Source organism: Candoia aspera, chromosome 9 (assembly GCF_035149785.1).
Source record: "Candoia aspera isolate rCanAsp1 chromosome 9, rCanAsp1.hap2, whole genome shotgun sequence".
NCBI classification, from domain to species: domain Eukaryota; kingdom Metazoa; phylum Chordata; class Lepidosauria; order Squamata; family Boidae; genus Candoia; species Candoia aspera.
Window position 1 is genome coordinate 24,526,851 of NC_086161.1, and position 13,674 is coordinate 24,540,524.

Here is a 13,674-nt window from a genome sequence, read left to right on the forward strand (position 1 = left end):
AGAGGTAGGCACACCAGCTGGGTAGGAAACAAGGAGATGAGATCTCTTTCTCCCAGCTCAAGGGAGGGCTGGTGTAACTGGGAAGTTAAATCTTCTCAGGAGCCAATTATACCCTAGCATGGTATATGATATGGATCATGGTGGGGTCTGGCAAAATGGCAGGATTAATTCAGTGGCCTCAGTTAAAGGTCAGATGGCACATTCACATGACTTGCTAACCTGGGTAGTGTTAACTTTGTATAGTCCCCCCCCCCCCCGGTTTAATGTATCGTGTGAACCTAGGCCATTTGGTCAGTGCCTTGTGCTTGTAGAAATGTTGCCAGTGTTTTTCTGCATGCACAGAAATATCATTTTCACCAAGAGGAACTAGACTATTGCTCTCTCCTTTGAAAAGAAAAACATATTCCAAATTTTCAGAGCTCCAAAAAGAAATGGGAACAGCCCACAGAGAACATGAGCTAACAGCACATGGCAGCATGCAGATAGCCTGCTTATCCTGGTTGCCAGTACTGTGTTAAAACATTTCCTGGGATTGCACAAAACATTGAACCATCAACTGTCCAAAGAAGCAGGATTTGTATCATATGCAAAACCACAAAAGGTTTTTAAGCGAGTTTAGTATGTAATATAGATGCATCTTCTTTATCTTGAATTGACCTGGATGTGCACGTTATGTGAACACAACCACTGTATTGGAGAGATGCACTGAAAAAGTGAGGGAATAAAAGTCTTGGAGCAGGTATCCGGCTACCAGATTTAGGTGCAAAGATCCAGACTATCACTTGATGGCAGCAAAGAGGGAGAATCTTCTACAGTATATCTCTTTGCTACCGTCTAGTGGTCATCTGAACGTTTGCCGCCCAGACCTGGAAGCCCTTGCAAATACCTGAAAACCTGTCTATGCAAGTATCTATACTGTGATCTCTGGACTAGTTAAATTCTTCTTTCATTGATACAAACATATACTTAGAAATTGTTTGCAAAATACAGAGTGTAAGAATAATCACTGTACTTTGCTTGAGCCTCATGCTGGTCTTGATAAACCAGGATCTGCAGTTCATTTACGCTATAAGTCATCTGGACTAATAACCTTGCCTGCTGATTTACATCTGTACTTGCGGGGAATCGACAGAGAGTGACTGTTCCGTGCAAGATCACTGACCTCCCTTGTTGATCCCAAGATAAGCGTTAATTTGAATCTTTGTTCCCGAACTGATGGGTTGTAGGCATCTGTAACAAGCAGGTTGCACAAAATGCTGCCACAGCTGTCTTCTAAATTTGAGCCAGGGTGACAGAGACATCCCCACCAGCTGCTGACCTTCCCTGCTTCTGGCCACCTGCAGCTTTCTCTGTTACTGGGCTTCCAAATCAAGCGCCTCCTGTTTCAAGGACCAACGTGCAGTGATTCCGTTTTCCCTCTCGCAGTGTGTGTGTTGATGTGTGTATGTGTATTTCTAGGAAGAGAAAAGGACACAGGGAAGTACAGACAGGCTTGGTAATGTGCAAGTAGGCCCACCTTAGTAAGGCAGTCTGCAGTCTTTGTGGTAGCGTTCTGAAAGAGACGTCAATGTCAGTGGCCTCAAGCCCAACATTAATTAGTAATAAGCAGCGATTCAGGCTGAAAACAAAAGGGGAGGGTACTGAATTATTGATACCAAGCAGAGACAGACAGGGAAGCAAATTAAATCTGTGTCCCCACCATGCTCCCCAGGACCTTCCTCAGTGGCTCTGCTATTATGGATGCCAATGGATCTCTGTGAAGACCAAGAGACAACTTGATGGAAGAAGCAAAAGTGTGTGGATGAGTCTCTGGGACACTGTCTTGCCCTGAGGGTGAGCCTCCTCCCCACACACAGCCCGAAGAGGGAAGAACCAACCTGGTTTGGTCAATGCCATAAAATGCAGAAGAGATCAGGGTTACATCTTTCTATCTGATAGTCAACCATGAGTCAAAACAATAGTAGCGGAAGCTCAAGGTCTTCAGCTTTTTGGAAGGAGAAGACATTTGAACAAACGAACCAACAAGAGATAGATGAAGCTGCACCAAAAAGCAGAGAGGGACTCCCAGTGGCTCAAGTGGCAGCGTTCTGCATTTTCTTCAACCATTCCTGTGCAGGATAACAAGAGTCTTCAAGGTGCTTTCAGAAGTTCTCTTCTAGAAAAGATCCTTTCAGTGAAGTTCTCCTGGGTAGAATCTGCTCTTCTTGTGTTTGCTTAGGTACAAAACGGCCAAGGGAACTATCCCGTCTTCCATAATATAACCAGTTCTCCACTGTTCCGCAGCCTCCTTTGCTTCCCACACTTCTATTTCCAGGGGGACTTTTCAGATGGGGAAATTTGGGCAGCCAGAGAGGCCACAGAAAGATGGAAAGATATGTCACAGAAACCAAAAACGCCTTTTGCTACCCCGCAACCAGCAAGGAAGCCCAAAAGCACCACTGGGAGAAATTTGAAAAGAATTCTCAAGCACCTTGAGACTAAGGCAGAAAACTAAAAAAAAAAAAAAAGGAAAATGGAAAAGAAGAAAGAAGAAAACACCTGAGAAATGGCATTTTTGATTTTGGCACAGTAATAGCCATAGGCTTCTTCTAGCTGTCTGACTCAACTCCAGGATGCCATGATTCATAAATGACAGACATATTAATTAGGATAACAGCAGAGATCTACCTAGAGGTTGGCACTGGTGAGGAGAGCGTAGCCTTCTCTGCATTTTGGACTGCAGCTTTTAGGCCGGTGTGCAGAACAGCGAGTCGTTTGCCAGTATAGCATGCAACCAGTTGTGTCTTGGCAAGAAATCTGCATACATCATATTGATGGAACCTCCTTCCAGCTGAACCACAGTTTCAAAATTGACAGAAGCACAGAATTCCGAGTTAGGTCACTGGGAGATGTTCTCAGTTCACACATTTCCTCCTTTGTCTTAGTTTCTTAGTAAGGAATGCAAGAACATAGCACTTCTAGGAGCTACAGAATGAGTTTTTGCCACAAAAAACCTAGGTAACTGTGCTGCTCCATTATGCGCATCCATGAAATCTATCCTAACTGGATTGTAATTTTATTGCTGGTAATTAAAGCACTGCAAAATGCCAAGTGCATTAGCCTGTGACACATTCCCATGTTTCTAATAAGGCCTAACCCTGGCATTTCTCATTCTCCAACAGCTACTGAATGAACGCTGTGAAATGTGATCATTACTGTCAGAAATAATTTTATATACCTTTTAAGTTTTGCAGGACGGGACAGAAACCCAGCCCAGAAGTGCTGTGTGGGGTGTTAATTTAATGTTGTAAATCAGTGCTTCCCAAACTTTTTCCTTCATTACCCAAAACCGCTTATCAGAAAGTCCTTTTTATCCAATATAGGCAAAACACTTTAAGTCAACTTAAATGTTCCTGTTGTGATTGAGTAATGGCTTCATGTGTCATTACCCAAAGAAAAACCACTTTTACCCAATTTGGGGTAATTTGCCCAGGTTTGGGAAGCACTGTTGTAAATGGAATTGGTTAAACTGGCAAGTATGAATGAGAATATAGACTCATTTTGCAATGCCCAGTTTCTCAAACCGTCCATTCTGAGGTTGCAAATCTATCTATCTATCTATCTATCTATCTATCTATCTATCTATCTATCTATCTATCTATCTATCTATCTATCTATCTAAGTATTTGCTTTTTAAGCAGCAGCTGTTGAAAATCCTGATTCATACATTACTGTGCTTTAAAGGGAATTAGTAATTTATTGCATTTGTGCATACTTCTTTATAATCAGCTTGAAAACTGCTTGAAAGCTACTCCAGAATTCAGGGAGAAATAATTTTAGGAATGTCAAAGAGAGAGAGAGAGAGAGAGAGATCAGTGAATTAACTGCTTTGCTTCAGTAGTAGTGAGAATATCTCCTTTCAATTCACTTCAGAGTTCCCTAATCTAGTCATCATTTCGCATTTCTAAATCAGGAGAATTTCCACTTCTACTTCCCCATTTTGGCGAAGAAAGGTGATTCAAGATTCATCTTTTCACATCATTACCTGTTTGTGTGTCACTCCTCTCAATACATTGCTTTAAAATAGGAAACATTTCCAAACACTCACTTGCCATTTTCCTCTGCTGCTGTTCGCTTTTCAAATAAAGGGGTTCAGTTTGTCACTGAGCTGAAGAATATTGTGTCCACATCTTGCAGTGCGGTATTTAAGATGTTCAGCTTCTCAAATATGTCATTTCAGCATGCTAACATTACGATTAAATCTTGGTGGAGCACCGTGTCAGTACTTTGACGATTTTCCTTGGCTAGATACTGGTCAACTTTGATTAATTGGTTATTTTAATTCATTGATATTTATGCTGCATTATTTACAGTTACTGTGGATGTTTTGATTGTTACAATCGTTAACTGACAATTTTTGTCAACTGTTTTGTAACACTGCCACGAGCCTGTATTAATTTGGCGGTATACAAATTGAATGAATGAATGAATGAATGAATGAATGAATGAATGAAGTCCGCTCCTTGGGTCGAACATTCATGTTAAGATATTCTGCCAAGACAGCCATCTTGTTGGATGGAAACAGTAAAGAAGTCGTTCTATTTCCTTCCCTCGGCATCTGCCTCAAACCACAAGGGATTTTTTCCAAGCCCAATTCTCAGAGCATCCCTTTAGCAAGTTTTTATTGAGGAGAAAGGAATTGAGCTGCCAGAATTCTGGCACCTGAACCATTTCCAGGTAGAACCAATATATTCCTGTGTACATTGGGAGGGGATTTTAAAAAAAATTTTCTAACAACCTTCCTGTGATCCAGTGAGGCATCAGGTCTTTCAACTGAAAAGGGAGAGGCTGGCAGCTGGATGTTTGCATAACCATCTTCTGAATCTGGGAACCAACCTCACCAAATTTGGCAAACATCCTTGCCTTTAAACCTCTTCTCTTGAAGCAACCCACAGCCCGGCCGGCTGTTTTTAGAACGTTGGTGCAGTTTAGGACTTAAATGTGTCAAAGCGAGGGCTGCTTTGTGAATCGTGGTGGGTCCACACAGCCCGAGAAGCCCTGTCTCGAATTAAACCTTGCGTCTCTCCCTGCCAGCCGTCTGGAGAGGGTGCTTCATCAGCGCATACTCCCACACACGTGCCCAGGTATTTCTCAGTAAGATTGAAAAAGTCCTTCACTTTCTGGTCCCCATCATTTCTCTCCAGAATAGTAAATCTTCCTTCATTTGGCCTTCCTCAATAAATTTACTGATATACTGTTAAATGAGCAATCTTTTTACTTAGTGTGGACTTGTCCCGTGGCTAAACTTGACAAGCAGAATAGCCAGCCCGTCAGTAGCAGTCGCAACAAAGCTTTCTCCAAGTGTTGGGCGTGTTGTACACTCTGGTCCTTGAGAAACTCTTCACTTTTGGCTGCCATGGTTCTGTACATATTTCAATGAAGTTAAACCAAGGCTTGTTAGGTACCCATTCTGCCTCGGTGTCTACAAAGGGCAGGGCAACCTGCAAGATGGCAGGTGTGGTGTCGCCCTCCAAGCCCAAAGGCATAGAGAGTGATGCCCACACCTCCCATCCTGCAGATTTTGTCCCCTCCAGTCACTGTTGCCTTTTAACTGGTATCAAAACACCCCTTTAATTTGTTTCATATTCTTTGCAGAAGGAGTTTTCTGCCAAACTGCATGCAGAAGTTGTTGCTTCTAATTTCCAGATAGCTTGTGAAGCCAAGAGAATGCCAGTTCTCGCACTTCCTTGCCCTGCTCGTTGTCTTGCTTCCTTACTAAGAGATATAACAGCTTCAGCTTTTCATTTGACACATGTCAGAAACTTGCTGCCAGCCCCACCAGGTAGACCAAACCAAGAAATCAACTCCACAGGAAGGCTAAAACTATTTTTATTGAGATTGGCTGTAAGAACAGAATCTTGCAAGTTTGATTGTGCTGGGCATCCTCCCCTTCTTATACCCATGTGAATTAGGGAGGTGTGTGTCTGAGCCACTTCTGAATATTATCTCATTTCCCGGGGCTTAAAAAGTGTTTCAACCCCTTTTGCCTAAATAACAGTTCCTGCATATCTCTGCAAGGTCATCTTCTTTACTCTCGATGCTTGCCCAGTATATTTCTTGTGGAAACGCACCAGCTTCGTAGACCTCAGTTGTGAATCCTGGCAGAATGGCATGTTGCTAATTGGAAGTAGTAACTGATGAGCTTAAAAAGAAAAACAGAATCAGTCAAAACTCCTCTTATGGACTTTTTGCATAAAAATGGGGGAAAAAAGAACGTGTGATTTATGGTTTTGATGATTAGATGGGATAAATTATAAAAAGAAGAGTATTATGATGTAATCCTGTTTTATTGTAAGCCGCCCAGAGTACCCCCGTGAGGGGGAGATGGGCGGCAAATAAATTTATAAAATAAATAAAAATAAATAAACTTTAGAGAGAGGTTAAAATATAATTGTACTTATAACTGCTGTGAAGAATATCAGAAGCCACTTCTTTGTATCTTTTTTCTTTCTTTTCTATTTTTCTTCAACTTTTTTTTCTTTTCTTGCACTTTTTTCTTTCTCTATGATTTCATTCTTTTTCTTTTTTCTTCCTTACTTTATATTAGTTTGCATTAGTTTTTATCTTCTTTTTAAAAGTTTCAATAAAAATCATGTATAAGAAAAGAAAAGAGTGCAAAACTCAAGGGCAAGTATGGTGCTTCTGCAGATACAGAGTTAGCATATTTTCAAATGAAACTGTTAGCAGGATTATTTTTAAAAATTTTGACCTTTGAACAGGATGGGGAATAGAATCACGATGGGGAGGTCTGATGGATTTTGTTAATATCCCACATACACACTCAAATTCTTTATTGTGCACAATTAAACATGTTAACTCGCTGACGTTAGGAAAAAATAGAAAAGGAAATTTCCTTTGCTGGTTTGCTCTGGGTACCAGACAGATGTTCCTTGCCTTAATGCTGCTTCTCTTAAACTGCTCTTAATGCACTGCTTGTAACCACTGGCAGGCTAACAAGTTATTTTTGACACACTCGGTTCCAGTGCACAAGCACCAGAAGAACATCACTTCCCCATCTCATACTTGGGGCTTCACACATTCCCTGCATACTGCAGCTTCCCAGCCCCTCTTCCCTTCTCTGTCATAAATCCCTCTGCAGACTGAGCATCAGGGTAGATGGTCAGATTTACTGTATGCCATGTTTATTCCTTGGAAAGGCAAATGCTGTGTGTTAAAAAAGAAAGAAAGAAAGAAAGAAAGAAAAAGAAAGAAAGAAAGAAAGAAAGAAAGAAAGAAAAAACAAACTATTTGGGCTTCATGCAGGGCTGTGGCAATGTCTTGTACTGAGCATATTTTTGCATCACTCATAAGCATGCATTAGACCTCAAAGTGATGCAAGTCTTTATATTGCAAAGAAATCAAAAGCATCATGAATCCTAGGGGATTCATTAGCAGTACTTTCTATTCTGTAGCCACTTTCTAATTTACATCCTTTCCTGGATTCTGTGTGTTATCTCCAGAAGTGGAAAGCAAAGCAGCTGAATGCAGTTATTGCTATTTACCGACTGGTTACGTATTCATCTGAGCATATAACTGTGTTTGAAGTTTGGTTATTTACTCAGTATTAGCAAATGGTGAGGAGGAATCCTGCTCCTGTTTTTGCTTTTGGGCAGAAATGGCAAGAAATTGCAGGAGAATAAGGAGAACATCATGCTACAGAATGATGAGGTGCATGAGCTGGCTAGGTTCACACAACACAACCAGATCATGCATCTCATCATTTTGTAACGTGATTCGTAACATGATTTAAACACGGTTAACATAACATTATTAAACTTGGGTTAATAAACCATGATTGCTGTATTCACATGGCACACATTGCCCAAACAAATGAGCAATATTCTGGCTCAGTGTTTCTCAACCTTGGCAACGTTAAGAGGCATGGACTTCAACTCCCAGAACTCTTCAACAAAGCATGCTGGCTGGGGAATTCTGGGAGTTGAAATCCATGCCTCTTAACGTTGCCAATGTTGAGAAACACTGTTCTGGCTTAAAGTGGCCCATTTCACACAACTTGTTAGGATAATGGGTGAGTTCCCAAAAGATGTTGCACCACAAACCATCCAATATCCCAGCCATCCTGTGTGTTATAAGAACTCAGCCCCTGTGATAAATTGAGACTTGCTTAACAATTGCCTGCAAATTGGGGTGGGTGATGGATGAAAAGGCTGTGTTTTGGTATTGGTGAAAAGGGAAAAGAGAACAGAAAACATTAACGCCATACACGGATTTCTAATTGTTACTGAAACCACTCATGGCCCACCTCTTCTATTTTAAGAAGTAGCATGAAATGATCTATAGTTTCCTTTCTCCTGATTCGGCTAAAACCGTTGAACTGTTTAGTTTCTTGGCTGAAAAAAAGCAGGAAAGCTAAGTTTGTGGGGAATGTTGCGGGAGGTGTCAAGGTCTTGTTGTTGTTTATTCGTTTAGTCGCTTCCGACTCTTCGTGACTCCATGGACCAGCCCAGGCCAGAGCTTCCTGTCGGTCGTCAACACCTCCAGCTCCCCCAGGGACGAGTCCGTCACCTCCAGAATATCATCCATCCACCTTGCCCTTGGCCGGCCCCTCTTCCTTTTGCCTTCCACTCTCCCTAGCATCAGCATCTTCTCCAGGGTGTCCTGTCTTCTCGTTATGTGGCCAAAGTATTTCAGTTTTGCTTTAATATCGTTCCCTCAAGTGAGCAGTCTGGCTTTATTTCCTGGAGGATGGACTGGTTTGATCTTCTTGCAGTCCAAGGCACTCTGAGAATTTTCCTCCAACACCACAGTTCCAAAGCATCGATCTTCCTTCTCTCAGCCTTCCTCATGGTCCAGTTCTCGCAGCCATATGTTACTACGGGGAACACCATTGCTTTAACTATGCGGGCCTTTGTTGTCAGTGTGAGGTCTCTGCTCTTAACTATTTTATCGAGATTTGTCATTGCTCTTCTTCCAAGGATTAAGCGTCTTCTGATTTCCTGACTGCAGTCAGCATCTGCAGTAATCTTCGCACCCAGAAATACAAAGTCTTTCACTGCTTCTACATTTTCTCCCTCTATTTGCCAGTTATCAATCAAGCTGGTTGCCATAATCTTGGTTTTTTTGAGGTTTAGCTGCAAACCAGCTTTTGCACTTTCTTCTTTCACCTTCATCATAAGGTTCCTCAGTTCCTCTTCGCTTTCAGCCATCAAAGTGGTATCATCTGCATCTCTGAGATAGTTAACGTTTCTTCCAGCGATTTTAACTCCAGGTCTACCCTCCAAAATAAAGTAAATATTTTAAAGGGTGTTAGCTCTTTGGCCATTCAGAGTTCCCTGGCTTGCCTTTAAGGGCCACCAGGAACCCTCTTTCACCGAACTTCACTCGGGAAGGTTGCTAAATGATTGCAGACACAGACACCCCATCCTCTGGGAAGATACAGCAATCATCCAGGGGAGAATATTGCTTCTCCTGGGCGCATGATGATCCAGGGGGAAATAGGAGCTTGCAGCAGCCGGGGGTTGAGATGGAATGTAAAGCAGATAACTGCATCGGCCCAAAATAAAATGGCATAAACTTGTTAAAACACCCCCAATGACGTGCCGCTTTCCCCTTCCCCCTCCCAGCTGCTGAAGGCAAAGCCTGCCTTAAATTTGGCTTGCTGGAGGGAACGCAAGACTCCTGAGGGGGGTTGAATCCTCCCCCCTCCTGCAATGCAGCCAGCCAGGCGGGGCTCCTCCAGCATCTGCCTGCCACGCGGTGACCTACTTTTAAGTGGGGCACACAAGTGGGCAGCAGGAAAGATGGGGCTGCTTGGCACTTGGCCAGGGTGGGGGATAAACTGGGCACAAGGTGGGTGTCCTAGAAACCAAATGAGGATGTTGACAATCCTTGAGCAAATTGTGGAGGTGCTTGTTCCTCTCTTGCCCTTCACGAGGGTTCAACTTTCAGGCCTGAAAAGTTTGACATAATTGACATAATTGATCGGTGCGATATCCTTGTGGGGTGGACAGTTTGCAGCTGTCGATCAATAGCCCCGGCCCTAATCCATTGGCATGGAGAAAGGGCAGGAGAGCTTGGGGTGTGGTGGGTTTTGTACTGGGGGTTTTATTTTTGTAAGCTGCCCAGAGTCACCATGAGCAAGTGGGGTGGCCATATAAATCTCTTTAATAAATACATAAATAAATAAGTGGGTGGGATCGATTGGGGCGCTAAACCCACTGGTGGGCGAAAAAGGAAGGAGAGCCATGATTAATTTTGCCCCTTTCTATCCCCACTTTTCTGAAGGCGTTCCATGGGCTTTAGAGAGCCGTCCTTCCTTCCTTGTACCCCACGGCAGCCACCTTGAAAGGCTGGGGGGCTGAGGGAGCTGCTGTGGCTAATGGGGGACTAGAACCCAGGTCTCTAGACTAGAATCCCTATCCAGCAACTTCATCGCTGGACCATCCTGCCTCCAGGGCTGAGAGGGAGGGACTGGTCCAAAGTCACCGAGATGGCTTCTGCGCCCAAGGAAAGACTAGACCCTGGCTTTCCTTGCGCCTGGTCCAGGACCCTCACCACTACCCCACCCTACCTGCAGGGCTGAGAGGGAGGAACTGGCTCAAACTCCTTCAGGGCATTTCCATGGCTGAAGGGGGATGAGATTCTGGGTCCCTCCACTCCTAGTCCAGCTCCTTCACCACTGGACCCCCAGGCCTGGCTCTTGGGCTGAGGAGGAGGGCCTGGCCCAGAGACCCAGCCAGCTTCCATGCCCAAAGGAGGACCAGCTCCCTGTCCTTCCCCAACTTCCAGACAGCCACAGAGTCCTGGTGGGGTCTCCACGGGTGAACATCCCAAGGAGACCCTCCCAAGGCCTTTCCCAGGGTGGAATTCAACTGCTCCCATCCTGGAGCCAGCACACTCTACTGGCATGAAATTGGCTGCCTTCGTTGCTGGTGCCTTTCCTGCTTCTTGAGTCCTTGTCCTGGAGTGCCCCCAAATTGGGGTGCCCTTATTTATCTCTCTGTGCGCCCTGGTCACACGTCAGCTGCTCCTTTGAACAACAAAATGTTCCTCAAAACATTTAATGGTATGTGGGAATGACCTTGGGGTCAAGGCCAAGAGATGCTGCCTAGAGAATGGTCAGATAAGAAGGAACTGAGCCAGCAGCTGTATAATGGACGGGGCAAGAAGCTCAGAAGGGACCCTCCCTAGGTTCTTGGGCTATAAAGGAGACGGTGGGAGAATTGTACTTTCAGACTTGCAAGATTCTATTAATGTAGCTTTACAATTAAGTAGAATTAGCTCATCTGGTTGTGTTTTCTGTCTGGTCTACCTGGGAAGGCTGATAAAACATCAGGAAGCAGAGAAGGACAGTTCTCTTCCAGCTTCATCCTCATACTCAGAGGCATCACTGCATGTGTGTGTGTGTCAAAAAAGTCAAGATGGCAGCTGCAATATGTATCAAAGCTGCCATCTTAATTTTTTTGACCCCTTCCCCTCCGAGGTCCCTGACTGCTTATCTTGGGCATAGAACTCAGTATGACACTCAGCCACAGGTATAATTAGTTCCAAATATTTAGCCTTCTGTGTAATCCCTTGATGCAAAATAGTAACTGTGGTTCATCCTGGAAATTATTTACTCCTACAGTATTCTTGAGTGAGCTTTGGTTCCCATTTTAATGGCATTTCCTAAGCAATGTTATTGGCAAAGGATGTAAGGTTCACATGAGCTGGGGAGCTAAATCGGCACAGAGATTCCTGCAAGAACATCGTGGCAGGTTGAATTCAGCTGGGCAAGGGCCAAGCTGCCCTGTCAGAATGAACAGCCCTTTGTACTAAATCCTGAATCTTAATGAACAGCTTTGGTGGGCACAGGGCTGCCTTATCCAGGCTGCAACAGTCAGAGTCGCCACTAGATGGCAGCCAAGGCAAACGGATAACTCTGGGCTTTGCTGCCATCTAGCCCAGTGTTTTTCAAACCTGGCAACTTTAAGAGGTGTGGACTTCAACTGTCAAAACATCCACAGTAAATATAAATAATATAGAATAAATATATGGAAATTAAAATAACCAATTCATCAAAGTTTGCCAGTGGTGCTCCACACTGGTATATACAATCAATCTTCCCTTAAACCAGTGTTTCTCAACCTCAGCAGCTTGAAGAGGTGTGGACTTCAACTCCCAGAATTCCCCAGCCAGCAAGCTTCTGAGGTTGAGAAACACTGCCTTAAACTGTCGGAGTAGAGAGATACAGATGCTGTAGTATGTCACCGAACTTCATCCCCGTATATACCATTCTCATAAGATCTATATATGTCTTCCTGCAGCATACAGGCAGTCATCGCTTAACAACCACAATTAAGCCCAAAATTTTGGTCGCTAAGCAAAGCGGTCATTAAAAAATCTGACCAACCTTTTTTTGTAGCAGTCATTAAGCAAATACCATGGTCGTTAAGTGAACCATGTGGTTGTTAAGTGAATCATGCAGTTCCCCATTGATTTGCTTGCCAGAAGCCAGCCAGGAAAGTCGAAAATGGAGATCACATGACCACAGGACGCTGTGACGGTCATAAATGCAAACCGGTTGCCAAGTGCCCAATTCGTGATCATGTGACTACGGGGACGCTGCAACAGTCATAAGTGCGAGGACTGGTCATAAGTCTTTTTTTCAGCACTGTTGTAAGTCTGAACCATCACTAAATGAACTAATGCACCATACGTAGCCCAGTCCAGTCATGTGAAGCAAACAAAACGGGGCAGGAGGCCACTGATCCCCTCTCTGTTCCCTTTTAGGATGAGAATAAGGAAACCGATGGCAGCCTCTTGGGTGACCCAGGGCAAACCCTGCCCGGGAAGAAGGAGAACGTGAAATGGCAGAAGCCGCGGCTCACGCGCAAAGCGCTGATGAAATGTTGCTTGGTAAAGTGGATCCTCTCCAGCGCAGCTCCGCAGGGCTCGGGTGAGTAGTGAGGCTTCATGGGGCGGAGAGTTCTGCAGGCTGAGGCCGTCATGGGGCAGGGAGTTCTGTAGGTGACAAACTCTAGAGTGATATAGAGAAGTTTCCCCCCGTTTTCCTGGCTCACGGCTGTGTTTTTACTGGCTGGACAAGACAGAGAAAAAGAGGTTCTTCCTCTGTGTTAGGAAAGGAGGGCTGCGCTGATCCTCGGCCTTGCCATCTGAACGGGACATCCAAGCCCGTATTTTTGACTGTCTCGAGGTCTTTTTGCGTGCTCCGAGTTGTGTACCTTCCTTTCTTGTTCGTTTGTGCTGGGCCTCCTGCTAGAAGGGGGTCCTACAACTTTGTATTCCAGGGTTTATGGTCACTACTGACCACGAGGAGGCACCATCCAACCACTTTCATTTCTTGCTGGACCTCATCAGGCAGAGGATATGTTGTGTAGTCAATCTTTTGCGGACGTTTGAATTCACACGCCTCACACTTTGATGACAATAGTACTGGCATTTAGCTTTTAGAGCAGTGTTTCTCAAACTTGGCAACTTTAAGAGGTGTGGACTTCAACTGGCTGGGGAATTCTGGGAGTTGAAGTCCACACCTCTTAAAGTTGCCAAGTTTGAGAAACACTGTTTTAGAGCTGTCTTTGTCTGTGGTGTCAGCAGCTTGTAGGAAAGGAAGTCTATAGATGCTATGAATGGTGCATCTTCCTTACTCATTTGCCCTCTCAGAGCTAGAGATGT

At 44.2% G+C, this 13,674-nt stretch overlaps 1 protein-coding gene across 1 annotated transcript in view; it reads left to right on the forward strand.

Moving 5' to 3' along the window:
• The window catches only part of KCNIP3 (potassium voltage-gated channel interacting protein 3), a 101,728-nt gene that overhangs the window by 13,007 nt on the left and 75,047 nt on the right, over positions 1 to 13,674 (forward strand). Inside the window, exon 2 of the mRNA XM_063311173.1 lies at positions 12,772 to 12,937. Coding sequence (XP_063167243.1) covers positions 12,772 to 12,937 — 166 coding nt within the window. The remainder of the gene's footprint in view (positions 1 to 12,771; positions 12,938 to 13,674) is intronic.